The sequence below is a fragment of the Odocoileus virginianus genome, chromosome 34 (genome assembly GCF_023699985.2).
Source record: "Odocoileus virginianus isolate 20LAN1187 ecotype Illinois chromosome 34, Ovbor_1.2, whole genome shotgun sequence".
In the NCBI taxonomy this organism is placed as follows: Eukaryota; Metazoa; Chordata; class Mammalia; order Artiodactyla; family Cervidae; genus Odocoileus; species Odocoileus virginianus.
In genome coordinates this window covers 828,198-854,803 of record NC_069707.1, presented here as the reverse complement: position 1 = coordinate 854,803, position 26,606 = coordinate 828,198, and the positions used below count along the sequence as shown (strand labels likewise).

At 49.2% G+C, this 26,606-nt stretch overlaps 1 protein-coding gene across 12 annotated transcripts in view; it reads right to left on the bottom strand.

The window, feature by feature from the left end:
* Positions 1-14,818: 14,818 nt before the first annotated feature.
* Positions 14,819-26,606, bottom strand: part of WDR27 (WD repeat domain 27) — a 246,485-nt gene continuing 234,697 nt past the window's right edge. For 4 of the 12 annotated variants that reach the window (XM_070461534.1, XM_070461536.1, XM_070461533.1 and 1 more), the window contains one exon: positions 14,819-14,997. In XM_070461534.1, the coding sequence (XP_070317635.1) occupies positions 14,836-14,997 (162 nt within the window). In that variant the 3' untranslated portion in view covers positions 14,819-14,835. The remainder of the gene's footprint in view (positions 14,998-26,606) is intronic. The other 8 variants (XM_070461527.1, XM_070461528.1, XM_070461523.1 and 5 more) reach the window with 2 other exon arrangements.

The window sequence follows — 26,606 nt, the reverse complement described above, 5'->3', positions numbered from 1 at the left end:
TTAAAGAAAAGAAAGTTCTAAGAGTGAACATGAAAACAAACAGCAATCAAGAACATCTAAAAGAAACAAAAAGAGAAAAGAACTGTTGGTCTGTGGCTCCAAACCTCCAGCCCCTGCAGAAACTACAGGGATGGAACGTCACAGGAGAGGTAGCCTGGCTCTTCCTCCTCCAAGTTTATCCCAAACGAGCCACGTACAGCCTAGGAGGGACATGTGATTCAAAACAAGCTTCCTCTTTAAATGTAAACGGTGAGAAAGCTCTGAGTCAACCACACCTTATTGCAAATTAATCTCATTAGACTTTCTTCCTATTTATCAGTTTATGATACTACAATGCTAACAGTTTTAGTGGGCAAGAAACAGGGGCCTCATCAACCCAGGGGGCCCTTTGGGGAAGATGAATCAGCAAATGGCTTGTTTGCATCACTTCTTGTTCCGCCTGTGACTGGAGGAGCTGACGGGCAGGCCCAGAGGCACTCGCTTAGGCAGAACACAGCTGGTTTCTCCTTGAGGAGACAACTGACGGTACCCAGGGGTCACGCCAGAGAAGCTGGTAGGAAGGAGGCACAGTCATCCCCTTCTTTAAGGAGACATCCCAGAAGCTGGCGCCGTGCGCTCAGGGGCATCTCCCGTCAGACCCCAGCACGACGGCCACAGGAATGGCTCAAGTTGCTCAAACGCATCACGTTCGCTCTGTGCCGACACGTGGCCGCCCAATGAGCTTCCTGTGCTGCTTAACAACTGACCGTGGACTTGGCGGCGTCAGAAGGCACGTCTTCCTTCTCGTCCTGCTCTGGGGGTTGGAAGTCTAAAATCAGAAGTGCTGGACCAAAGCCACATCCTCCCTCCTGGGCTGCAGAAACCCCTCCCTCCCTTCAGCCTCTCCCACCCTACATCCCGCAGCCAGCGTCTGGCCCAGCGGTCACTCCCCTTCCGCTTCTGAGCCATCATCACCCCCCACCTCCCTCCTGAGGACACGGCAGGGGTGTCTGGGGCTCACATGGATGATCCAGGGTCGTCTCCACTCAGGCACCTGCACCAACTCTGCCAAATCAGGGGGCAGCTGCAGGTTCCAGGAACCGGCACACCTTCGGGGCTGCATTTATCTTGCCAGGTCCAACAGAGCTCTCTGAGGACCAGGGAGGCATGGACTCTGCAGGAGCAGGCGCACTGGCCGCAGAGAGGCAGGCAGGCCGGGGTCCTTGAACCGCCACCCAGAGGGAGAGGTCTGGGTGTGGCGGTCGCTCAGAGTGAGCGAGGAGAGTGGAAACTGCCCGACATAGATTTCACGGATTCCCAGTAAAACTTGCAGCTCGGCTGCGTCCTGTCGGCCACAGCTTTTCCCAAAAGCCAGTGAGGAAGATCGCTGCCGTGCAAGTCTTTGAAGCAGCCAGATTCAGAACGGCTCTGCCTGGTCTCCAGCTCTTCAAAGTGCAGCAAGAGAGACGCCTCAGGGCCTCGGGGGGTGGCCGCCAGCCGGCCCGCTGTCCACGGGTCTTTCATCCCTCTCCATCCCAGCAGGGCTGCTGAGCGAGGTCCTCTGTGGCTGGGCGGCACCAGGCCAGGCCTCCCCTCCTGGGAGGCGCGGGCTCCGGAGAATGTGTCCAAGGCTGCAGGCGAGATCAGCGGGAACAGACGCTGGGACACCTCACTCTCTGACCACTCTCCTCCCATGGGGCAGAGACGCTGGGCCTTTGGCCTCAGCCAGTCGTGTTCCATTAGCATCTTTAACGCTGAGCGAAGGGTGAATGTGTTACAATGTGTAACTTCCTGGCAGAGAGGGAGCCAGGCTTCTCCCTGCTCCTTCCTAGAAACATGCCGGGACCCACCGGGCCAGACGGACGGAAAGTGCGAATCAGCTATGCGCTCACCGTCTCATGCCTTCGAGGTCAGTCCCCTAAAAATGGACACAGGGTGACGTGTGCCCACTGTAATGCCCTGCTTCCCAAGGAGAGGAGCCTGGTTACTGCCGAGCCCCAGTGGGGGATCTGATGACTGCCTTGTCACCAAAAGCACTTTCTTCAGCTTTATTGAGCCGCGAAAGTGTTCCTGCTCAGTCCTGTCGGACTCTGCAACGCTGTGGGCTGTAGCCCTCCAGGCCCCTCTGTCCATGGGCTTCTCCAGGGAAGAATACTGAGTGGGCTGCCATGCCCTCCTCCAGGGGATCTTGCAGACCCAGGAATAGAAACTTGGTGTCCTGCCTTGCAGGCAGATTCTTTATGTTTGAGCTACCAGGGAAGCCGTTTGTTGAGGTATAAATGACCAACAAAGCCAGAAGGTATTTAAAGTACACAGCATGTTGATTTGATATATAGTTTATGCTTGTCACAAAATAAGTCAGTCCTCTGTAAAATGAACATTCCCAGCGCACATCTGCACTGAATCCCAGCGCTGTCACACACATCAGTGATGCCACTAAGAAGCATGTGATCAGCGTTTTCTAGACACTCTGCTCGTGACCTCCTGACGTCGCATCGGTTCCAGTGCGTGTCCAGCGCCGCGCGGGGCTGGGGGCACATGGGGCTGAGACAGGGGGCCGAGCCGTCGCACGGGCAGAGCTGTGGGCAGGAGGCAGCAGCAGGTGCTGAGGAGGGGAACTCAGATCGCTCACAGTCAGAGGCACCTGACTGAGGCAAGGCGCCGTGACTCACCCCGTCCCGCCTCGCCTGTGACTCCAGGTGCCGCAGAGACACAGCGCAGAGCAGGGCTGGGCCTCATTAACGGCTTGATTTCAGAGACCTTTAACACGGTTTCCGCAGGCTTACCTTCCAAGGGCCCTGGCTGCGGTCCCCTCAGGGCCCCGCCCCTTCCCCAGCCCGCCCCGCCCCGCTCCCCGCCCTCCCCACCCGGCCCCCTGCCGGGCCCGCCCCGCCCCCGGCCATTCGCCCCGCCCCGCTCCCCGCCCTCCTCACCCGGCCCCCTGCCGGGCCCGCCCCGCCCCCGGCCACTCGCCCCGCCCCCGATCATTCGCCCCGCCCCCGGCCATTCGCCCCGCCCCCGTCCCTCCCTCCGCCCCCCCCCCCAGTCCCACCCCCACCCCCGCCGGCCTGTGGGTCCCAGGCCCGGAAGCAGCTGCAGCCGGATGGGTGACAAGTCCTCCAGCCCCCTGAGCCCCGCTAAGGCCGTTGCCTTCCACACGAGCAGCCCTCAGGACGCTGGCCGTCCGCCAGCTCACCCCAACTTACCCGCACGCCTCCGAGCCTTTCCGAACCCGTGTTTTCACTCCCAAGAGCATTCGCACATGACGTGTGTTTCCGGCATTTTCTTTTGATTAGTGGGACATCAGGGGGAAAATTCTGTGGTCGCAGCACAGCATATTCAAAAGACAGGCAAAATAAATTTTATAAGAAGAAGCACTTTGGCTTGTGTGTCTTCCTGGTCTACTGGCTCCAGACACGAACAAGCCAGCCCGTGTTCTCTGCAAGCTCCGGGCCCCCAGTGCCGGCGGCTATGCCCTGAGTGTGAGCCTCACCCTGGGACCACGGCGGAGTTGACCACTCAGGGCGAGTGCCGTGCTTCCCGCTAGGTCCCGACAAAGATCTGGGAGCCTCGTTCTGAATCAGATAAGCTTTCCTGGTGTTCAATTATTTGCTCTGTTATTTCGTTCATCCAGTGCACAGAAGCCACCACCTAGGTTAAGCCACCTTCCCCCCACTACCTTCAGTTCAGTTCAGTTCAGTCGCTGAGTCGTGTCTGACTCTTTGCAACCCCATGAACTGCAGCACGCCAGGCCTCTCTGTCCATCACCAACTCCCGGAGTCCACCCAAACCCATGTCCATGGAGTCGGTGATGCCATCCAACCATCTCATCCTCTGTCATCCCCTTCTCCCACCCTCACTCTTTCCCAGCATCAGCGTCTTTTCCATTGAGTCGGCTCTTTGCATCAAGGTGGCCAAAGTATTGGAGTTTCAGCTTCAGCATCAGTCCTTCCAATGAACACCCAGGACTGATCTCCTTTAGGATGGACTGGTTGGATCTCCTTGCAGTCCAAGGGACTCTCAAGAGTCTTCTCCAACACCACAGTTCAAAAGCATCAATTCTTTGGTGCTCAGCTTTCTTTATGGTCCAACTCTTAAAACCATACACGATTACTGGAAAAATCATAGCTTTGACTAGATGGACCTTTGTCAGCAAAGTGATGTCTCTGCTTTTTATCACACTGTCGAGGTCTGTCTTTTTATCACACTGTCGAGGTTTGTCTTGCACATAAAATGATCCTATAGGCACAGCCATCCTTTGTACCCATGTGATCTGTGAGGATACCTGTGTGCCCTGGCCAGTTTGTTCAGACTGTCCCCTAACTCTGCCCAGAAAGAATGAAAGCGTGGGTGCTTCAGCCTCCAGACCACCACAGACACTCCGGGTCGGGCCAGCACCCAGCCCTGGGAGGCACACATCTTGGGGTGGTGATGAGAGGACAGGCCGGGGGAGGAGGCACGCTGCCTGTGAGCAGAGCCTCGGAGACGGGCCACGTTGAGCGGGACACGTGGGGCCGGGGCTGCCGGCCAGGGCGCTCAGCAAGAGGTGCTCAGGGTGGGGGTGGGGAAGGGGCCTGGGCAGCAGGAGCTGGAAGGGAAGGGCCGCCTGTTTGTTGTGTCCAGGGCAGGCAGGAGGAGCTTTAGAGAGCATTTTACAACTACTGTGTGGTTTAGGAGAGCGTGGTGCAGGAGGACTGAGAGAGGGCCCTGCCAGCCAGGTGCCACACCAGGCTTTAACGCCAGCATGGTGGGGGTAGGCATGTGTGCCTGAGCGTACATGTCTGCACACACACGTGCACACGTGACCTGGGACCAGACACACCCTAGCTCTGCCCCTGCTCTGGCCGCCGAGGGGTGTCCTGGGAGCGGGTGGCCAACAGTGGCCTGGTCCTGGGCTCAGAGCAAGAAGGGCCCTCCTCATCCCTGGATGCAGGCAGGAACACGTGGATCTGTAGGAGGATTCCTATGGAGAGCATCGTCTCCCCGGACCAGGAAGACGGACCTCTGCTTCTTCCAGCAGCTTCACCCCGGGCTCCTCACCTCGACGCCCCAGAGATGACCCCGCACACTGCTTCTAGAAGCTGGATGAGATCCTTCAGTTTTCAAGGTGTTAGCTCCTTTCTGGCCAGCACTGTCCACTTGATCCGGGCCGCGGGAAAGCTGGGTGACGTTTAAACGTCTGCTCAGGATTCTCAGATCACTGCGCTGTGATAGGAAAAAGAAAATGGGCAAAGAGAAACACAAGACACACCAATTTACTGATGATGCAGCGGAGGGGCGGTGCTGCTGACTGTATTAGACTGGACACTGGAGCAATTAATTCACAGAATCACAGCCATTTCCTCCAATACCGAAAGTGAAAGTGAAAGTTGCTCAGTCGTGTCCAACTCTCTGCGGCCCGTGAACTGACTATACAGTCCACGGAATTCTCCAGGATACCCACCGGATATCTATCAAATACCTAAAGCCAGAAACAGATACAGCTGAACGGCCAGTGTTGTGAACAGTCTGGATTCTCCAGGCCACAACGCTGTGTCTCTAACCAGAGCCTGTTGGACGCTACCCAATCCCAAAACAACCACAAGGACAGCGAATTCCCCACCATCGGCTGCGTCCCATTTAACTCAGAGGAGGGGCTGAGGCGGGCGATGGACTCGGGTCTGAGGGTGGCACACGGATGACCCCACCCCAGGGGTCCTCACCCGGGCCAGCCCCCCGCTGCCCCAGCCCAGCGATGGCTCCCCGCCCACCGTGGTCACACACATGGGTCCCCGGGGTCTGTCGTCAGCCCTCCCCTCCCACACCCGCCCCCTCCCACTAAACCTCTCCTGTTCCCATGATCTCAGCCTCACTCATATTCTTCCAGACTTACAGATCCAGATCCAGACTCTTCTGAACTCTATTTCCGGGCACAGACCAAATGCTCTTAGCCAGATGTTTCCTAGTGCCTGGGATTCACCTCGGAAAGCAGCCCCCATCCGCCCCCAAGCCTCCTCCACCCCCGGGGACCCCGCCAACAGCAGGACTTTCTCATCGTCCGACAGTTCTGACTCCAGAGTCTCTGACTTCATGACCTTGTCCTCTGAATCCCCCGAGAAGGCCCCTCCTCTCTCACACAGACAGTTCCTCAACACTGTTGATGCTTTCCACAGACTGTACTCTCGCAACAATCTGAGGACTGTTATTATTCAAATTTTATAGATAAGAAAACCGAAGTTCCAAGAGATTAGCCCAGTGACTAAGACCACACAGCTGGGCAGATACAAATTCACTGTCACGTGCAGATCTGTCTCCCCACAGATCTCAGACTCTGGGGCCGAAGGGATCACAACCTCGTGTGTGACCCACATGCCTCGAAGTCACTCATGAGGCTGTGTGCACCCTGAAAGGAGGACAGGAGAGCCTTGGTCAGTGGCCAGCTGCCAGGCGACTGTGAGTGATGGGGAGCAGCTACAGGTGACTCTGAATAACAAGGGTGAATAACTGGCTTACAACTCAACATTCAGAACACTAAGATCATGGCGTCCAGTCCCATTACTTCACAGCAAATAAATAGGGAAAAAGTGGAAACAGAGATAGATTTTATTTTCTTGGGCTCCAAAATCACTGCAGATGGCGACTGCAGCCATGAAATTAAAAGAAGCTTGCTCCTTGGAAGAAAAGCTATGACCAACCTAGACAGCATATTAAAGAGCAGAGACATCACTTTGCCAACAAAGGTCCATCTAGTCAAAGCTATGGTTTTTCCAATAGTCATGTATGGATGTGAGAGTTGGACCATAAAGAAGCTTGAGCGCCTAAGAATGGATGCCTTCCCCATGTGGTGCTGAAGAAGACTCTTGAGAGTCCCTGGATTGTAAGGAGATCAAACCAGTTAATCCTAAAGGAAGTCAACTCTGAATATTCATTGGAAGGACTGATACCGAAGCTCCAAAACTGTGGTCACCTGATGTGAAGAACTGACTCGTTGGAAAAGACCCTGATGCTGGGAAAGATTGAGGGCAGGAGGAGAAGGAGACGACAGAGGATGAGACGGTTGGATGGCATCACCGACTCAAGAGACATGAGTTTAAGCAAGCTCCGGGTGATGGTGAAGGACAGGGAAGCCTGGTGTGCTGCAGTCTGTGGGATTGCAGAATTGGACAAGGCTGAGTGACTGAACAACAACAACAGGTGAAGAGCAGGGCGTCAGGAGCGGAGATGGGATTGCAATCCTCGCTCCGCATGGCCTCACCTTCTTCAAGTCAGCCCCACCCACACAGACAGCAGAGTTTACCTATGGTTCTAAAACTGATCTCATTCAAAGCAGACCTGTCTCTCAACTCTTCACACCTGGAACAGCTGTTTGCCGGCCAGCAAATGAGCCCAGCTTCCTAACAAAGCGCTTACACACTTCCAGCCTTTGCCGCAGTGCATCAGAGGTCTGCTCGGCAGCACGCCTGCCAGGGTCGGTCTCTGCATCTTGCACATGTGCATCTTCTCTCCAGAGCTCCTGCCCCTCCCCCAGGCTTACCCACCGGTTCCACTGTTACCCTCGGAAACTCACAGCTGACTCCTCTGGGACACAAGTCCCTGGCCCCAGGGACTGAGGAGAGGACCCTTCTCTCACCCACGTGACACTCTCTGGTCCCCAGGATGTGGCCCCTTATGGGGAAGAAGCTGCTTGCTCACTCAGATGATTGAGAGCAGAGCTGTTGGTCTATTCCTGCCCCGGATGCTGCTGGGGACCCTTCCCCTCAGCATCATGGCTTCCAATACCCAAAGCCTGTCTCCCTCTTCACCTGGCAGGCATCTACTTCCCTTTCAGGGCCCGCACATCCTCATGAGCCCCTGGGGTACCTCAAGGACTCACTGGGTTCAGGTGTCACGTCACTGTCCTCCTGACCCCTTGTGACACCATGTTTCAGCTACATGGAGGCTCCTTCTACACCACGACCACCATGCATTTAATCAAATCAGGGTTGGTGGCTTCTGACACTGCCGGGGTAGCGTCCTGGGAGTTACTTACTGTGTCACGTGCTGGGGTGACCACCGGAGACCGAGTGCAAGAAGAATGGTGAGCAGACCCTTCAGACTCTGGGCGGCATTCAGAGGAGGCGATGAAAGAGCCTGGAGACCAGGAGGTGCTCCGTCAGCGGCAGGCACGGCCTGTGCTCCGCGCTCACCCCTCATCTTCCCACCCGTCCTGTGGGCAGCCTGATGCCGGGCTCCCAGGTCCCTGTGTCACCTGCTCACCCACAGTGGGGCCTCTCCTGGGACCAGGTCTGGTTTTGAAAACTCTGAGCCTGGCTCTAAGGCCACATGACATCACTTATATATGATATAAGAAATCTAAAACACGACACAAACGAGCTTATCTATGAAACAGAAACAAAATCACGGCGAGCAGACAGGTGGCCAAGGGGCAGGGGGCAGGGCAGGGTGGAGTGGAGGCTGGGGCCAGGAGACGCAAGCTCTTATATGTGGAACCGATGAGCAACAGGTCTTCCTGTCCAGCACGGAGAAATATACTCAGCATCCTATGAGAAACCATAGTGGAGAAGAACATTCAAAAGAGAATAACTGAATCCCTTGCAGAAGGGACTCATTAAGACAACACTGAATCAACTCCACTTCAGTAAAAAATATTGATTAACAAAAGCTTGACTGGCTGCTTCCTCTGTTCCATTCTGTTTCACCATGTATCATTTCTCCGTCCTCAATGTTGGGAGTGCTGGTGGGGATGGAAAGTCTGAGCTCATGGCGTCACCTGGATTGGGTCTCCCCGACCTTCTACAGGGTATCCCCTCCCTTATTTAAGCCATTTCCCCCCAAACGCCTGAATTAAAGCAGCCCTGTCTTCCATCTCCCAAGATCTCCCAGTGCTGGAAGGCGGCACCCGCCAGGAGGGGGCTGCCTGCCCCAGCCCACGTCCACACGACACTGCTGACACAGACAGTCTTCTCTGACACAGACGAAGCCCGCCACGGGCCCCCCGGGGGGGCGGGCTCCACGAGCTGGGGGCTGCTGTCCCCCCAGGACACTGGCGGCGCCTCTCTGCCCCGCGGCCCTGACCCGGCGTGTGACCCAGGGCCTCTCGGGCCGGGGCGAAGGGGCCGTCCTGTTGTGCAATCGGCCTCGCAGACGACATCTCCACGCCGAGGAGCTGTGATCACATTTCCCCTGCTAGGTGACTCACGCTCGGCCTTTCATCTTGACAAGCACGGCTGTGTGACTCGCTGCTGCAGATTAGTCCTTCCATTTCATCATAGCTTGGTATTTTATAGACCAGAGCTCTTCAGCAGATAATTGAAACCATCCCTGGCCTCTCAGGGCAGGAGCCCCTCGAGGGAAGCCTAATAAGATGTTTCCGAATGTTACACATGGCTCTTGTATATGTCAGACTTTTTACATTACTCACTTGACATCCATCTTTGACATTTAAACTTTAAAAGAAGGAGTTTATCACCCAGTGATTATAAAAAGAAATAATCAAAACATTCAAAATAAGAGCATTTTACAAACATGACTAAATCAGATGGTTTTAATTCATTCATTGCAGGATAATAATTAAAATTAGGTGGATTGATTCAGAATCTCAGAACAAAGTGCATTATTTGCTCCCATGAATTTCTTTCAGCTTACGTAGTTTCTGAACTTAAGTCAACACCATTTCTAAGGTGGAGTTTCCTTACATGGAAAACAAGATGAGTTCCATGGTGTCAACATCCTATAAACATTTCTTTAGCACAGATCTATTTCAGAGTTATGCAGAAATACTCACTGTGTGCAACATTCTTTACCTGAAGCAATAGCAGGGACTCAATACAGTAATACTTTGGTCACCTGATGCGAAGAGTTAACTCATTGGGAAAGACCCTGATGCTGGGAAAGACTGATGGCGGGAGGAGAAGGGGACGACAGAGAGTGAGATGATTGGATGAACACAATGGTCACGAGTTTGAGCAAACTCTGGGAGACGGTGAAGGACGGGGAAGCCTGGTGTGTGCGCTGCCGTCCACGGGGTCACAGAGAGTCGGACAGGACTTAGCAACAGAAGAATAACTGTGGTACACTACGTGTTTGCCCCTCCCCTTAGATTCTCAGTAGTCCACTCCACGGGGGCTTTTAGATCTGTCCTAAACATCACCCCACAGAACTCATACATGGGAGCTGGACTTGATTTTTTAAATAAACCCCGTGGAGCCCACCAGGCTTCTCTGTCCAGGGGATTCTCCACACAGGAACACTGGAGTGGGTAGCCGTTCCCTTCTCCAGGGGCTCTTCCTGACCCGGGATTGAACCTGGGTCTCTTGCATTGTAGGCAGGTTCTTCACCATCTGAGCTACCAGGGAAGCCAAGTTATGTACACCCTTTAAAGGAGAAAGGAATTCGTACAGGTTCAAAATTTGAGTCTGTCTGTAAAAGGAAGAGCATTAGGGGAAGAATAAACTAAGGTAAAATGAAATCTTTTATTTTTCATATTTAATTTCTCTGAAAGATAGAACTTCGTTTAAAGTGACAGTAGTAACAATGTACTGGGAATGAATACTATGTGGATAAGGGAGATAAATGACACGAGGGAGGAACTGGGAATAATTTGCTATGAGGTGCATTCACTGTTTGTGAAGTGGAAAAGCAGTGCTTGAAGGTGGACTTATATTCACTGAAAATTCATATTGCAAACTTTAAGACAACTAAACATGGTTATACTTGGAGACATCATTTTCTCATCATACTTCTAATCTCCTGATTCCCGCTCCTCCCACTCCTTTAGGTGTCCTTATCATCAAGAGGAGGACAACGAAAAGGAAAAAAAACAACCCCCACAGCAGAGACGGTACGTCTTCCTCCTGACCGCGTCGATGCTGATGAGACAGGACAACAAAGTCCGCTTATTTAAGAACTATAAATAAGATTCTGAGAGGAGCTGAAACGAAATCATAAAGTGCTCAATTAAAACCAGAGAAGCCAGAAAAGATAGAAGAAAACTAGAAACAAAAAAAAAGCACAGTGAATAGAAAATAGTTACAAACATGGCAGATATTAATCTAACTACATCAGTTGTCACTGTAGATGTGAATGATCTATACACCAATTAAAATGCAGAGATTTCAAAAGCATATGATAAAACAAGACTCAAGTATATTCTGTCTATAAGAAATCCATTGTAAAAATATAAACTTTCACAGATTAAAAATAAAGGGATATAAGATTAGGAACAAGACAAGGGTACCCACTCTTGCCACTATTATTCAACATAGTTTTGGAGCTCCAAGCCATGGCAATCAGAGAAGAAAAAGAAATTTAAAGGAATCCATATTGGAAAAGAAGAAGTAAAGCTTTTACTGTTCGCAGATGACATGATACTATACATAGAAAAACTCTAAAGATACTATCAGAAAAGTCCTAGAATTAATCAGTGATTTTGGTAAAGCTTCAGGCTACAAAATCAATGCTTAGAAGTCCCTTACATTCCTATACAATAACAATGAAAAATCAGAAAGAGAAATTAAGGAATCAATCTGATTCACTGTTGCAACAAAAAGAATAAAATGCCTAGAAATAAACCTACCTAAGAGGTACAGACAGAACACTGTAAGACACTGGTGAAACAAATCAAGACAACACAAACAGATGGAGAGATACACCACGTTCTTGGATCAGAAGAGTCAACAATGTGAACATGACTATACTATCCAAGGCAATCTACAGATTTAATGCAATCCCTAGCAAATTATCAATGGCATTTTTCACAGAACTAGAACAAAAATGTTCACAATTCATATGTAAACACAGAAGACCCCAAATAGCCAAAGCAATCATGAGAAGGAAAAATGGATCTGGAGGAATCAACCTTCCTGACTTCAGACTACACTACAAAGCTACAGTCATTAAGACAGTATATTGGCAAAAACAAACAAAAAACAAAAAGAACTATGGACCAATGGGACAAGATAGAAAGCCCAGAGATAAACTCATACACCTATAGGCACCTTATCTTTGACAAAGAAGGCAAGAATATACAATGGAGAAAAAAAATACCCTCTTCCCGTCCATGGGATTTTCCAGGCAAGAATACTGGAGTGGGTTGCCATTTACTTCTCCAGGAGATCTTCCTGACCCAGGGATTGCACCCGGGTCTCCTGCATTGTAGGCAGATGCTTAACCATCTTGAGCCACCACGGAAGATCCTTCAATAAATGGTGCTGGGAAAACAGGATAGCTATGTGTAAAACAATGAAATTAGAAGACTTTCTAACACCATACACAAAGATAAGCTCAAAATGAGTTAAAGACCTAAATGTAAGACCAGAAACTATAAAACTCTTAGAGGAAAACATAAGCAGAATAGTCTTTGACATAATTTACAGCAAGATCCTCTATGACTCACCTCCTAGAGTAATGAAAATAAAAACAATGGTAAAGATAACCCTATATGCAAAACAGAAAAAGAGACACAGATGTACAGAACAGACTTTTGGACTCTGTGGGAGAAGGTGGGGGTGGGATGTTTCGAGAGAACAGCATCGAAACATGTATATTATCTAGGGTGAAACAGATCACCAGCCCAAGCTGTAAGCATGAGACAAGTGCTCCAGCCTGGTGCACTGGGAAGACCCAGAGGGATCGGGTAGAGAGGGAGGTGGGAGGGGGGATCGGGATGGGGGATACATGTAAATCCATGGCTGATTCATGTCAGTGTATGACAAAAACCACTACAATATTGTAAAGTAATTAGCCTCCAACTAATAAAAATAAATGGAAAAAAAAGAAAATAAAAACAAAAATGAACAAATGGGGCCTAATTAAGCTTAAAAGCTTTTGCACAACAAAGGAAACAATAAAATGAAAAGACAGCTCTCAAAATGGGAGACAATAACTGAAAATGAAGCAACTGACTGACAAAGAATTAACCTCCAAAATTTACAAGCAGCTCATGCAGCTCAATATCAGAAAAACAAACAACCCAACCAAAAAAATAGGCAGGAGACCTAAACAGACATTCTTCCAAAGAAGATATACAGATGGCTCAGCACATGAAAAGATGATCAACATCACTCATCACTTCAGTTCAATTCAGTAGCTCAGTCATGTCCGACTCTTTGCGACCCCATGAACTGCAGCATGCCAGGCCTCCTTGTTCATCACCAACTCCCAGGGTCCATGCAAACCCATGTCCATCGAGTTGATGATGCCATCCAGCCATCTCATCCTCTGTCATCCCCTTCTCCTCCTGCCCTCAATCTTTCCCAGCATCAGGGTCTTTTCCAGGGAGCCAGTTCTTTACACCAGGTGGCCAAAGTATTGGAGTTTCAGCTTCAACATCAGTCCTTCCAATGAACACCCAGGACTGATCTCCTTTAGGATGGAGTTGTTGGATCTCCTTGCAATCCAAGGGACTCTCAAGAGTCTTCTCCAAAAACAGTTCAAAAGCATCAATTTTTCAGTACTCAGCTTTCTTTATAGTCCAACTCTCACATCCATAAATGACTACTGGAAAAAACAATAATATAATGATAATTATTGTATTAATTATATTAATTAGTATATTCATAGAATATTAAATATAACATAATATTTCAACTGAATGATAATGAAATAGGTATAACAAAGTTTGTGGGGTGCAGCTATTAATACTAGTGTAAAGTGATAGTTTGAAAATTTATTTTAGAAAAGAAAAACAACAAAACTCAATGAATTAACTACATAATTGAAGAATTTTACAGAAAAAAAATAACTTAAACTTTAAAAAAAAAAAGTAAAAGATTTTATAAACCAGAGCCAATATTATGGAATGGAAAAGAAAACATGCAAGACAGTAGCTACAGGATCAGAAACTGTTCCTCTGAAAAGATTTAACAGCAAGAAAAAAGTAAAGCCCCCAAAAAACCCAGAATGAGAGAAAAAGAAAGAAACACAAAGTCGCCCCTCACGGGAAGGGAGACGAGGGTCTGAAAGTGTGATAGACAGTTTGAGGTGATAAATGTGAACGTGCAGCTGAAAGGGATAGGTTGCTGTAGGAACACATCTGACTGAAAACTGCAGTCTTCAGAGCTTCGGGCCCCTGTGCCCACAGCCTCCCACACTCTGCTCGCGGCAGCTGCGGTGTGTTTCCACCACTGGCAGCAGACCAGCGAGTAACTCGCACCGTAGAACAACCAGGAACCAGGTGTGCTACTGTGCAGTTTCGTCATCGCAGCTGACAACCTCTGCGCGCCACGCATTCTCCGGCCAGCAAGTATGCACTGGGTTTCCACTGCGTCAGGCCCTGGGGCAGAGCCATGAATAAACAGACAGGAGGCTTCTCATTTTTATCACGGAGTTTGATGTGCCCAATATCGTATTTTTAAAAGTTATGTATTTGCTATGTCTATACACTTATGCTAAACAAATTGTAACTCATAACCAAAAACACATAATTACTTAAATATGGCAAGTATAATTTTCTGTACACCTGAAAATAACATAACACTGTAAATCAACTGTATCTCAGTGTAAAACTAAATTCAAAAGAGGAGCTGTATTAAAGTTGATGACACGGTGCAGCATGCTTAGTCAGGTTCACGTTTGAAGCGTCCTGTAGGTGAAGTCAGATATCCTATACGAAGCACACCCAGCCTCACAGGGAAGTGCACCCAGGCGCCGTCAGCCTGATGCCCTTGACAGAAGCTCACTCGCTGTTTGAGAGCCAACCACAGGGGCCACAGCAAGTGTCTGTTAAAACACAGTGGATAGAGTTGTCTTACCAAAAGACCCCAAGAATTTCTTAATCATACTTGACTGATGAGTTCAATACTGACATGTTGTTAAACCTTTGCAATTTGCCTGGGAGAGGCTGCAGACGGACTTACCCTGTTCACTCTGCAGCCTAGTTCACAGGAGTGCACAGGACAGACGTTTACTTGTGCAGCTTGAGAGCAGGATGAAGAGTGCTAGGTATTCAGTGTCTCTGAACCTCTCTGAACCCCGACAGCGGTTTTGATGGTGGCAGGCCAGCAGGGGATCGTCCACGAGAACATGAGTGGGTACAGCGGCCTGGAAAAGTGTGCACAGAGTGTTTCACACCAGTGAGCACAGTCCTTAACCACAGCACTCCCCCTCCGCCTACTTCTCTGCTCACTACCCTGTGGTTTCACAGATGATGTATTTTAAAGAGGTGCTTCTAATAACATGGATCATAAATTCCACAAGTTACTTTCTTTAAAATAGGCTTTCTAATTTGAACAATTTTATTTCCAGAAAGAATGCAAAGTGCAAACATGGATCCCCACTCACCCTGGTCCAGTTTCCCCTGTTAGCATCTCACATAGACAGCGGATTCGTTACATTTAATGGCCAGTGTGAATAAACCATGATTACCTAAAAGCCCAAACTTTTCAGACTTGCTTAGTGTTCTTTTTTTTTAACTTAAAATCATGTTTTCTGTTCCAGGAAATGGAACACACACACACAGGCATGCACACCCATGCACAGACACGTAACGGGGTCCCGTGTGAACGGAGACGGGTAAGAGGCCAAAGCAACGTTCCAGCAGAGCGGGGCCCAGAGCCCTCCCAGGCTGTCAGGAGAACACGTAACGTCCAGCCTTTCAGCAGCTTGGTAAAGGCACCCACAGGAGGGGGAAGCTCAGCAAATCCAAGCGGGATAAACCCAACCTCCACAGCGCACATCACAGCCAGACTTCTCAATGCCGAAGACGAAGTGTCTTAGAAGGGTCAGGGTGTCCTGTGCTCACTTTCGCTTGGAAGTGTTAGTCACTCAGTCGTGTCTGGCTCTCTGCGACCCCGTGGACTGCAGCCCACCAGGCGCCTCTGTCCATGGCATTCTCTAGGCAGGAATACTGGAGTGGGTAGCCATTCCCTTCTCCAGGGGACCTTCCCTACCCAGGGATCGAACTCAGGTCTCCTGCACTGCAGGCGGATTCTTTGCTGCCTGAGACACCAGGGGAGCGCCACAGGTGATGGAAGCTCCGCAAATTCCCAGCAGGATAAGCCCAACCGCCACGTGCACGCACATCACAGCCAAACTTCTCGATACCAAAGAGAGGGGGCAGCTTCCTGGGCCAGAGAGAGAATGCACACTGTCCAAAGAGCCACAGTGAACAGCCTGCTGGGTCAATTCTCAACAGCAAGAAAGCAGGTCACAAGACAGTCAAAGTGCCTCGAAAGGACCAGGAGAAAATCTCTGCCAACTAGAATTCAGTGTCGGTGCAAATGGCATCAGAAGCAAACAGGAAAAATGAACAAGAAATACCAGAGGAGTCCTCTGGAGAAGGAAAATGATTCCAGAAAGAAGCAGGGGCCCCAGTGGGAATAGAGAGCTTAGAGAAGAGGTGAGAAAACATAAATGCGATTAACTGGACAAACAGCCTCCTGAATGCCTTCCCAGTAGAAGATAAACCCAGGCAAAACCACAGGACCAGCCCCCTGCGAGGGCTCCGGCCCAGGAGGACGCTGAGCCGCATGCCTGCCCAACCTCGGCTCCCCCCAAGGCCTGTCCCTGGCTCTCGGGCCCCAGCGGCCAGCTGTCCCCGGGCCCCCTGCTGAACCTCGGTGTCAGGGCTGTCTGTGGATTCCGTGCTAAGCTCTCAAATAATGTCTGTGAACGTCGGCAGCTGTTTACGCATCCTGTCCGCTTGACCGAGATCCTTGATGCCCCCTCCCAAGGATGGCAGCTCAGGACGTCTGCGGTCCCCGTTAGAAGCTGTGGTCACGGGCACGGGCTTCAGGTGCCCGTGAGGACTCGGAGGTCAGGGGTCAGTGTGTCCTGCGCTCACCAGGTGGCCCCACCGCCTGTGACCCTTCTGAGCCGCTGGGCAGCAGTGCGTCCAGGTTTGCCTCTGTCACCAGAACAACCTCATCCCCAAATCTGAACCAGGGTCTCAATAGCTTCTTTTATTTTATTTAAAAGTTTGACAAGTCAATTCCAGAACATCAACATCAAAGACCCAAATCTTGTCAGGCCATTACCAATTTCACGTTCTGTGCTTAAAGATCAAGCTTTCAAATTATTTGACTTTGTTACAAATATTTTGTATCTCATTTTGCCTCAAAGTAGAGCAGGAACAAGGAAAACAGATGAGATAAAAATCTGAGTCTAATTAAAACATGTTTCCTAATGGAAACAGATAGGAACTGTTTTGGATCCAGCATCATTATCTGCTTGTTTGTTCAACAGGACAGTATATTAGTCATGAAGTCAAAGACGGCAAAGGCACGTCCTCAGGACAAAGCCACAGTAATGAGAGGCTGCCCGGACTCGCTGAAACCCTGCAGTCACACTGAGGGAGACTCGATTTCTGGTGAATTGTGGAGATGATAGCACCAGTACATGCGTGTAGGCGTGTGTGTGTGTCGGGGTGCGTATGTAGGGCTCCGTGTGTAGGGATGTGTAGGGGTGTGTGAGTAAGGGTATGTGTGTATAGGTGCGTGTGAGCATGCAGGGGTGTGTGTGTGTGTGTCGGGGTGCGTATGTAGGGCTCTGTGTGTAGGGATGTGTGGGGTGTGTGAGTAAGGGTATGTGTGTATAGGTGCGTGTGAGCATGCAGGGTGTGTGTGTGTGTCGGGGTGCGTATGTAGGGCTCCGTGTGTAGGGATGTGTAGGGGTGTGTGAGTAAGGGTATGTGTGTATAGGGGTGTGTGTGTGTGAATAGGTGTAGGTGCAGTGATTTGATGCTGCCCAAAAAGGGGGACCACTAAAGAGAGTGGGGTGTCTAAGTCTGAACATACATTCGTCACCATTACAGGAAGTGTTGAATTATGCTTCAGCCAGTAGTCGACGAGCTGGTTGAGGAGCCAGCTGCTGCTACGGTCCCTGCGGGGCCCTCTGGGAGCTGGTCCACGCTAGCGCTCCATCAGACTCCGCATTTCCGGGTCCCCACTGTATGCTAGGGGGTCGGTGAGGTCCAACCACTCTGATCATGTGCATCCTTCTTCATCAAAACCCCAGAAAAATGCATTCAGATTTGGCCACACTACGTTCCAGGTGAGGTTGATTTTCTCATTTTATGTATCGTGAACTCTGAAGACATCATTTACAGTTTTCTGTCACATATGACATTTGGGAAGTGAAATTAAGTATTGTACAGAGTGTTATTCCAACTCCTAAAGACTAGAGATGGAACACTGCTTATTTCTAACCGTGGAATATTAACTATGTTTCAACTACTACATTACCTACTGCCCCAACCTGACTGCACCAACATTATTTTGCAGAAAATAGCATCATAGAATTTCATTATAAATAGTATAGTATGTATTTCTAAAATACAAGGTTTATTTAAAAATTAACCACAATACCATTATCATATCATAAGAATGAACAATTATTATTTTCAAATATTCTGTCAGTGTTCAAATTTTCATGTGTTTCATATCCCTTTTGGAAATAGTGACTGAATTAGGATCTGAACACGATCAGTTCCTGTGATCAGTCAATACATCTCCTAAACCTCTTTTGTTTCTGTAGGTCCCAAATCCATGTCTTTCATTTTTTCCCGTGTTCTCCTCAGGCATTTTTCACGGCCTGATCTTTGGTGATTGCACCCTCTGGAATCTTGTAGATGCCTTGGTCTTTTTTTCTTCCTGTAAATTGACAACTATGTAGAGGCTTGATAAGATTTTATTTTAATTCTCTGCACTTTGGGCAAGTTTAACTTATACAACACAGGTTATTTTTATACAAAGTAGGCACAAAGCGTCTAGCTACTTCTTTTTGTAATGTAAACAGTTGCTGATGGCTAACGTCTAGATTAATTCATTCATTAGTATTTACAAAATAATCATATTTCCCCAATCCCTCTTCACGCATTAGCTAACATAGTTACACAAAAGCAATCCCACTGGTCTGTGATGGGTTGATTTATCACAGGAAAGGAAAAGATAAATGTCAAGTCTTTATGTTTTTGTCTTATCATTTTTCAAAATAATGGCTTAGTTCATTAGCATCCTCCTTGGTAATGGGACAAGGTCCAGCAGTCCAGGCTCACCTTATGCATTTCTTATCCAGGTCTAGATACAACATTTCTTCAAGAAGCCTGGCTCCTTCTTGTGGGAGATGAGATGTCAGAACCTCCACTTGGACACTAGAGGTGCTCATTACCACTGGCCATTATTTTTAGGCTATTTTAGTGGACAAAATTAAGGGCTCTGTTGTAAATGTAAAATATATCATGAGCTCATTCCGATGTAATCAATTACATTCATACTTTGGGGTTTGTACCAAACCTTTTATATCTTACATCTGTGTTTTCATTATCCCGTGCCAAAAAGCTTGGTTCTAAATAATTCTGTAAATGACAGGATGAAATAATACATAATTACTAACTTCCCTTATTCCACAATACCACACTCAAAATTCATAGAGTAAAAATGTTAACATGCCTATCCTACAGTGTGATTACAACAAAAAGTATTAGCTTTTTATGATTTTTATCTTTAATATGTATTTTACAAAGAATGTACAATATACCATGTTTTAGAGTCATTTTAATGTTTTTCTCTGTGTAGTTATTTCCCCATCTGTATACACATTAAGTTTCATTTGTTTCTTTGAATTTAGATTTTTCAAAACTAAGCTTTAAAATTCATTTGCATTCTGTGCTTATGAACACAAATTTTAAGACTCCAAAAGAAGTCTGGCTCCTGTTTTAAGATTAAAAAAAAAAATCATGTATCCAACACTGTATTACCACCTTTTTCTATAGCTTAACCTTTTCAAGTTCTCTAGTATAAGAAGATACATACATATCTGCATCCTTTTTAAGAAAAAGTGCCATATTATACACTATTTTCCATATTGACACTTGATTTTCATGCAAAAAATATGCAATACACAATCATAACCCAAAGCAGGTTATTCAGCTCCCATTTGTAGAAAACTACCAGTGGAATAGGAAGAAACTATCATTGAATGATTATCGAATCACTTGATGATATTACGATGTGACTGACACATTTATATGCCAGATATTTTATACTTGATCATCTACTCCTCAGAATGATATTATCAGAGGAATGACTGTCTCCAAAGATGCCTCAGCTGATCCTCAGAGGTAGCGTCCTGAACACCAGGCACCTAGGAAGCCCCGCTGACAGGTGAGAGCTGTCTCACCCGCCCCCCGCCCTCCATGAAGTGTGGCAGGATGCATGTTGAGCAGGGTCCACACGCAACATGTCTCAAGCTACAGGTTTGCAATGAAAGGCCCCTGGACATTCTTCCTAGGTCAGGGTTGGCCATTTGCTGCTATAATTATTAAAATACAGTTTCTAACAATTTTCATTATTCAACCAAAAGCATTCCATTTTTGATCATTTAAAGGAATGACTGAATGTTAAACAATTCTGCTCACTTGGTCAATTTCCAAGAAAGAAAATAAAAAAGTTTAAAATAAACGTGTGTCTGTCCTGTGTGGAAAGTCCAGGTGAGGATCCCAGGAGGCATCTGCCGGTGAAGTTCTCACCAATGTGTCCTGTTCCCCCGGGGGTCTCTTCCTACAGGCATCACGTTTGAACACAAGCTAGGCACTGCCCTGGCAGTTTGGGTGAGGGTTTTTAAAACACCAGCAGGAACAGTCTGCACAAACTCTCCTGTCAAAGGACCGTCAGTGACCCCGAAGACTCGTGAACGGAGCCTCATCAAAGAGATCGCGGTGAGTGAGCCGCGGACACGTCTGCTCTGCGTTGCCATCAACATCTGCGTGCGTTTTACAGATTCTTTGTAAAAAAATCAGGAAAATATTAAAAGTACAACTAAAAAGACCTTCTGTGCCTCCTGTGCTGAGAACTGTGGCTGAGCAGATTCACGAAACGGCACACTAGCTCAGCGCACGGCGGGGCGCGTGAGCACATCTCGAGAAGCAGAGGGGGTGGGATGGGACGGCCAGGCCTTCGGCTGCCTCGGGCCGCGGGCCGGCGGTGCGTCGTCCCATCACAAACCCTGCTGTGAAACCTCAGCTTTCTAGTGGCCTCAGCTCTTTAAAACCTGGGGGTGAGTTCCTAGATCATCAGCGCTCACAGAGCGCATCACCTCCGGGACACGACGGCGCAGCCGGACGGCCGTCCCCTTGGTATTCTCAGCGCGCTGTGGGCACGTTCTCCTCACGCGGAGGATCTCCCAAGGAAGGCGGTTTTTTAAATGCTAAGAGTAAGGGCTGCAGTTGGCGCCACTCGGGGCTGGGCCGGTGCCAGGCGGTGAAACCGGGCTGAAAACACGGCTGCTGCTCCTCAGAAGCTTGTAACTACTGAGCCACGGACATGAGAAGCGGGCACGGTGGCGGGGCGCCCGCTAAGGCGGAGCGAGGTGGGGGCAGGCGAGCCCCAGGGGGTCTCAGCCTGAGGGCGGGGAGTGCTCCCCGGTGGAAGGCTTTCCTTCCTGACATGAGCTGAGCTGAGGATCACGAGAGAATCTGTTTTTCTGGGGCGAGGGGCTAGGGGGGAATGAATGAATGAATGAATGGATAAATAAATGTCATCCTACAAAAGACTTTGAAAAACTAGATGAATTACAACCCCAAATTTTAAATGCTTAATTAGGCTCAAAGGAATCTCACGGGAGATTCCAGAGGCTAAAAGTGAACACAGAGGAGGCAGAATTGAATTCTTGGCTTCTCTGGGGACAATTCTGACCGGACCAGAAACCTAAAGTCTTAGGTTTTACTGACCACACAGTTGAAAAGAGACAAGCCTTTAGGCAAAGAAAGTGAGGATTTGAATAAATCCCCTGACATAAATGTAAATTACTTGAAGGACTGAAAGGTTCCCCTACCATTGGGAAAACACGCCACCAGCTAAAAAATTTGTTACAACAGTGCTGTCTGTTGATTTGGGGTTCAAGTTTATATAAATCTCCATGACCCAGTATGCAGCTTTCAAATACAGCTTTCATCAGTGATGGAAATATACTATATTTTCCATGTGTGATTATTGACCACTTGACATGTAGCCTTTGCAAATGAGGAACTGATTTTATTTTAATAAATCTTAATGAATTTTGACTTATGTGGCACATATGGCTAGTGGTTATCACATTGGACAACACAGATTCCATAAGCCCCTGGCCAAGAAATCAACTTAAAATCACCCTTGAAGATGGTAATTTTCTGTGGATGACCATCTACACAATGTAGGACCCTCAATTTCCCCTCAGATCAACTTATTAAGAAAGAGGTCTATGATTACAAAATGCGGGCAAAGCAGCATGAATCTGTAGGAAAAAAAGCGAAAGCAGGCCCCCAAGGACTTCAGACACTAAAATTTTCAAACAGAAAATATGAAATGGATGTCTGTAAACTAAGGAAAGATGTGAGAAATACAAGGAAGAAACCAAGGGAAATGAACTCTTAACAGGTAAATCTGGGTAAGAATCAGATAGAACCTCTAGAATGCACACACACATACATAAGTACACACATACTTACACATGTACACATATATATATACACACACATGTAAACATATATCTTAAATGAAAAATTCTATGGGTTATTTAAATCAATGGTCTAGACAAAGTTCAAAAAAGATTCAGAGAGCCAGAAGATACTTCTGTAAATATTACCCAGAAAGAAAACAGAATTATAGATAGAGATAAAATATGAGAAATAAGTAAAGACCACACAAACAGGACAAGAATATCTAACATACATCTAATGAGAGTCAGAGGAAAACAAAGGTGAGAGTGGGAGAGTAAACATATTTGAGGAGTGAAGATTGGAAAATCTGTGTAAATTAAATTCACAAGGAGATACTACTACCCACCTGCATGGCTAAATTTAGGGACTGATAGTCCCAAGTATTGAAAATACATGAGCCACTGGAGGTCTCTGGAACTGCAGGCTGGTCAGGGCTGGTGAAGCCAGGAGCATCATGAGAAATGCTGAGACCCTGAGGGTGCCCTGGACCAAGGAACTGGGCTTCTGACCTAGCCAAGAAGTCACCTGCTAGAGGTTAGTAGAGAAAGGCTACTAGGAGTGAAAGACTTTACAGTGAACTGAGGTTACACATGGCCAGGCAGGAGCTGCTGAGGGAAATTCACGGAGAATCTAGACAGGGGTGCCTTCCATGCCCTTCCACTTCTATAGGGAGAGAAGTGAAACAGTGATAACCAGACAGGCCCCATCAATGCCCTGAACAGCTGGGCAGCCTCCTCTGCCTTCAGAACCTTTCACAGCCCTTCCAGGAGCCTCCACCAAGGTTTGGAGTCAGAGAGGGGCCACAGCCCCTTTCAGGCCTTAGAAAGTGAAGGTGCCCTGAGAAAGTCACTGCAGGGCACTGCATCGAGGGAGAAGGTCCTGCTCGACCTGGAGGAGACCCTGGGTTTAATTCTTTTCACTCCCTGAGCTTGCATTGACTAGAGAAGAGCTGCCCACAATCACAACCCAGTAGATATAACCCTGTTTTCCAGGCAGACAAGACTGCCTGCTTGTCTCCTCTGCCTTTGTGTAGAAGGGGCATTAGCTCTAGAGTCTTTTAATTCAACCGAATCTATGTTCTACATTGCTCTTGCCGTGATGAGGGTGCCACGCTGCAGCTTTTCAGGGCGTGACAGCTGGTGGGGGGACAGCCTTCGGTTCCTTGATGTGTCTGGATGGAGAAGCTGGAGGCAGTCCTCTGTCACTACCTGCTATTTGTCCAGTTGGCAGAAGAGTGGGAAACAGTAACTTGAACTCATCACCCGTGGGAGTCCCCTCCCGGACCCCGTCCTCCGTCTGGAGGCAGAGCTGGCTGGGGAGGTCGAGGCACACCCCCGCCAGTGCCAACAGTTGGGCCCACAACTGCACTCCATGCGTCCAGCTGCTGATTTCAGCACACTGCAAAATATGCTACAGGCCGTCCAGAAAGTGCTTTTCCCTTCAGGGGCTCACATGGGAAGCTAAAGACGCGTCCTCGCCTCTCCCATTTTTATTAACACGAAGCAATGTGGAAACCAGATCTCTGACCGCCAGTTCCATTCAGGAGCAAAACACCTAAAATGAAAATATATCCCAAGCTCCTGGTCCAGCTGCCACATGTTATTGCCAGAATCAGAGCTCTCTTTCCTTAAAACCAGATTCCTCCCTCTCGGCAGTGGAGGTCCGCTAGCAACGGCATCCATGAAGGGAAACGTTCTTCTTCCCGGAGAGAATCAACCTCTGAAGGCAGCAGCTCACGAACCTGATGCCCAGAACAGCCTGGCCTCTAGCATGAGCCCTTGGAGGGACCCCAGCATGTGTGGGTCCAAGTGGTTTTCCAGTCAGTTACAGAATTATGACCAAGGAAAAGGAGAACAAATTTAAAAAGCAATAGAAATGTAGTTGCCAATAATTTGCAAACACTTTCACATAAAGAAAGAAAGAGAGAATAAAGAGGAGGAAAGAAGGATGGAAGAAGGAAGGGAGGGAGGGAGGGAGGTGGGGGGAGTGAGGAGGGAAAGATGACTCCGAAAGCTTAACCCCAGAATCTGGAGGAGGGCGTGCAACCCTCTCCAGTGACCTTGCCTGGAGAATCCTCATGGACAGGGGAGCCTGGTGGGCTGCCTCCATGGGGTCACACAGGGTCGGACACGACTGAGCAATTTAGCACACACAAAATCTGGGAATCAGACAGGTCGGCAGGGTCGCCCATGTAGCATTCAGCACCTGGGTAGGAACACTTGCCAAAAGTGTATAACAATACTATTAAAGCAGTAAACATTTAAAAAATGCTCTCGGGTGCTCTTCCCCATGTTGAGGTGCTGGGAGGACGTCAGCATTTCAGCGGCGCTCATCACCACCCAGGCTTAGGCAGAGCGGAGGTGGCGGAGAGGTAACAGCCCATGGCCTTGCCCTGTGACCCCTGACTAAGAAACGTGCCTGTCGGTCGCGAGGAGCCTTCCAGGCTGGCAGCAGATGAAACCGTCTGTGTTGAAGGCATATGTGATCTGGTTTATACAGTCTTCTTTTATTGGCCTTCCTTCCGGTGACTTATCATTCCTGGATGTCTGAGAAGACAGTATTTCCCCTTCTTCTGAGGACGGGAACGGGGCGCCAAGTCAACGGGGATGTCTAGAAACCGCCTGGAGGAAGACGGGGCGACCCGCACCACCCCTAGCTGGGGTGAGCCTCTGCGTCCTGGGTCTCCAGGCTCAGGTGTGAAGACTGAAGGTCCGAGGTGCCAGGAGGTCAGACCAGGTCAAAGGGGAGACCCCCCTACACATCAGGCCGCGTACATGCTTCCTCAAGGAGACCGCTTTTGTAGTAATTTTCAGAAAACACACCGCTAACACTCGTCACTGCCGCCCTGGTGGTGGGGGTCCCGGGGGCTCTCGGGCGGGCCCTCAGCTGCATCGCTGGGGCCATGGAGACAGTCCCGGCTGCTGGCCCTGTGACTTGTCCTGCAGAAGCTGGGGTGCAGCCTTCTCCCCCTCAGGCCCTATGTCCCGACGCCTCGGTCTCCGCGGTACGTGTGGTGGGGAAAGCGCACGCGGTGCTTACGGCAACAGGAAAATCAGAGTTGCCCCCAGTGCTCTAGGACGAGTCTCCCGATGAAGTCGAACTCGATGCACGTCCGGAAGGACAGGCCCTGGCCGCGTCCCCGTCTCCTGAAGGCGAAGGGCCTGCCCACACCGCTCTGCATCCACAGGCCCACAGGAAGGGCTGGGGTGGTCCTGGGGCCGCGGCAGTGGCGGCCCCACGCTCGGAAGGGTCCGCCCAGGACACCCCCGGCGGGAGGAGGCCCCGCCCACCGCCCGGAGGCCCCGCCCGCCGCCCGAGGCCCCGCCCCGCTCCTCACCGGCCTCTCGGGCTTCGAGAACCCAGGGCTAAACCCGCGTGGGGCAGCCTCCTTTGGGAAAGGCAGCAGGCACCTGCCGGCAGGTGAGGCACTGAGCCCTCTCAAGCAGGACGAGCAGCAGCGCGCCTGGACGGCCCCGTCTCAGCATCCAGTCAGGGCAGCCAGCAAGGTTCCGCTCAGGCCGCTTTCAAAGCCCGGCTTCAGCAGCTGTCAGGGGACCCAGATTATTCCTAGGCGGGCATCCTGGCATTTCCCTCACCCCGTCCCTGCTCACCTCAGAGAGCTTTGCGTTTGCCTTCTCAGCTTCTCTGTGGTGTGAGGGCAGGTGCGCAGGGCGGCTTAAAAGAGGCAAAATATCAGCCAACGCCAGAAATGTCTGCTCTAACCCAAACCACAGACCCTCGATGCCATCGAAGTGTGTTCATCTGATGTAAATGACAACTCAGCTGCGTGAAGGACTGTCAGAAATTGAAAGACTAAAGGGAATCCACATCCCATGAGAAAGAGGAGCAACCTATAGGAAACGTGGTCCTCAGAGGACTGTACACGACCCACCTCCTTGGACAAGGCCCCGTGACTGGTACACATGCCCTGGGCACTTTCTCCAACAATCCTTTCTCCAAGCTGCTTTCTCAACTAATGTTTTCTGTTTTTTAGGGCCGTGGCTCAGCCCTCTATCACAGTCTCTCTTAACTGTAAATTGATCGAAAGGCCTTCTATATCCATAAAGACATTTTCTCAGGGTCCCCCAGGAATGTATAAATTTCCTCACGAGATGAATATTTCACTCTTTGTAATGCTGTGGTATTTTTTTAAGTTTTTCCATACACATCTCTACAGAAGAGCAGACAGTAAATGCTAAAAAATTACTCCCAACATCAGACAAGTCATGAGATGATC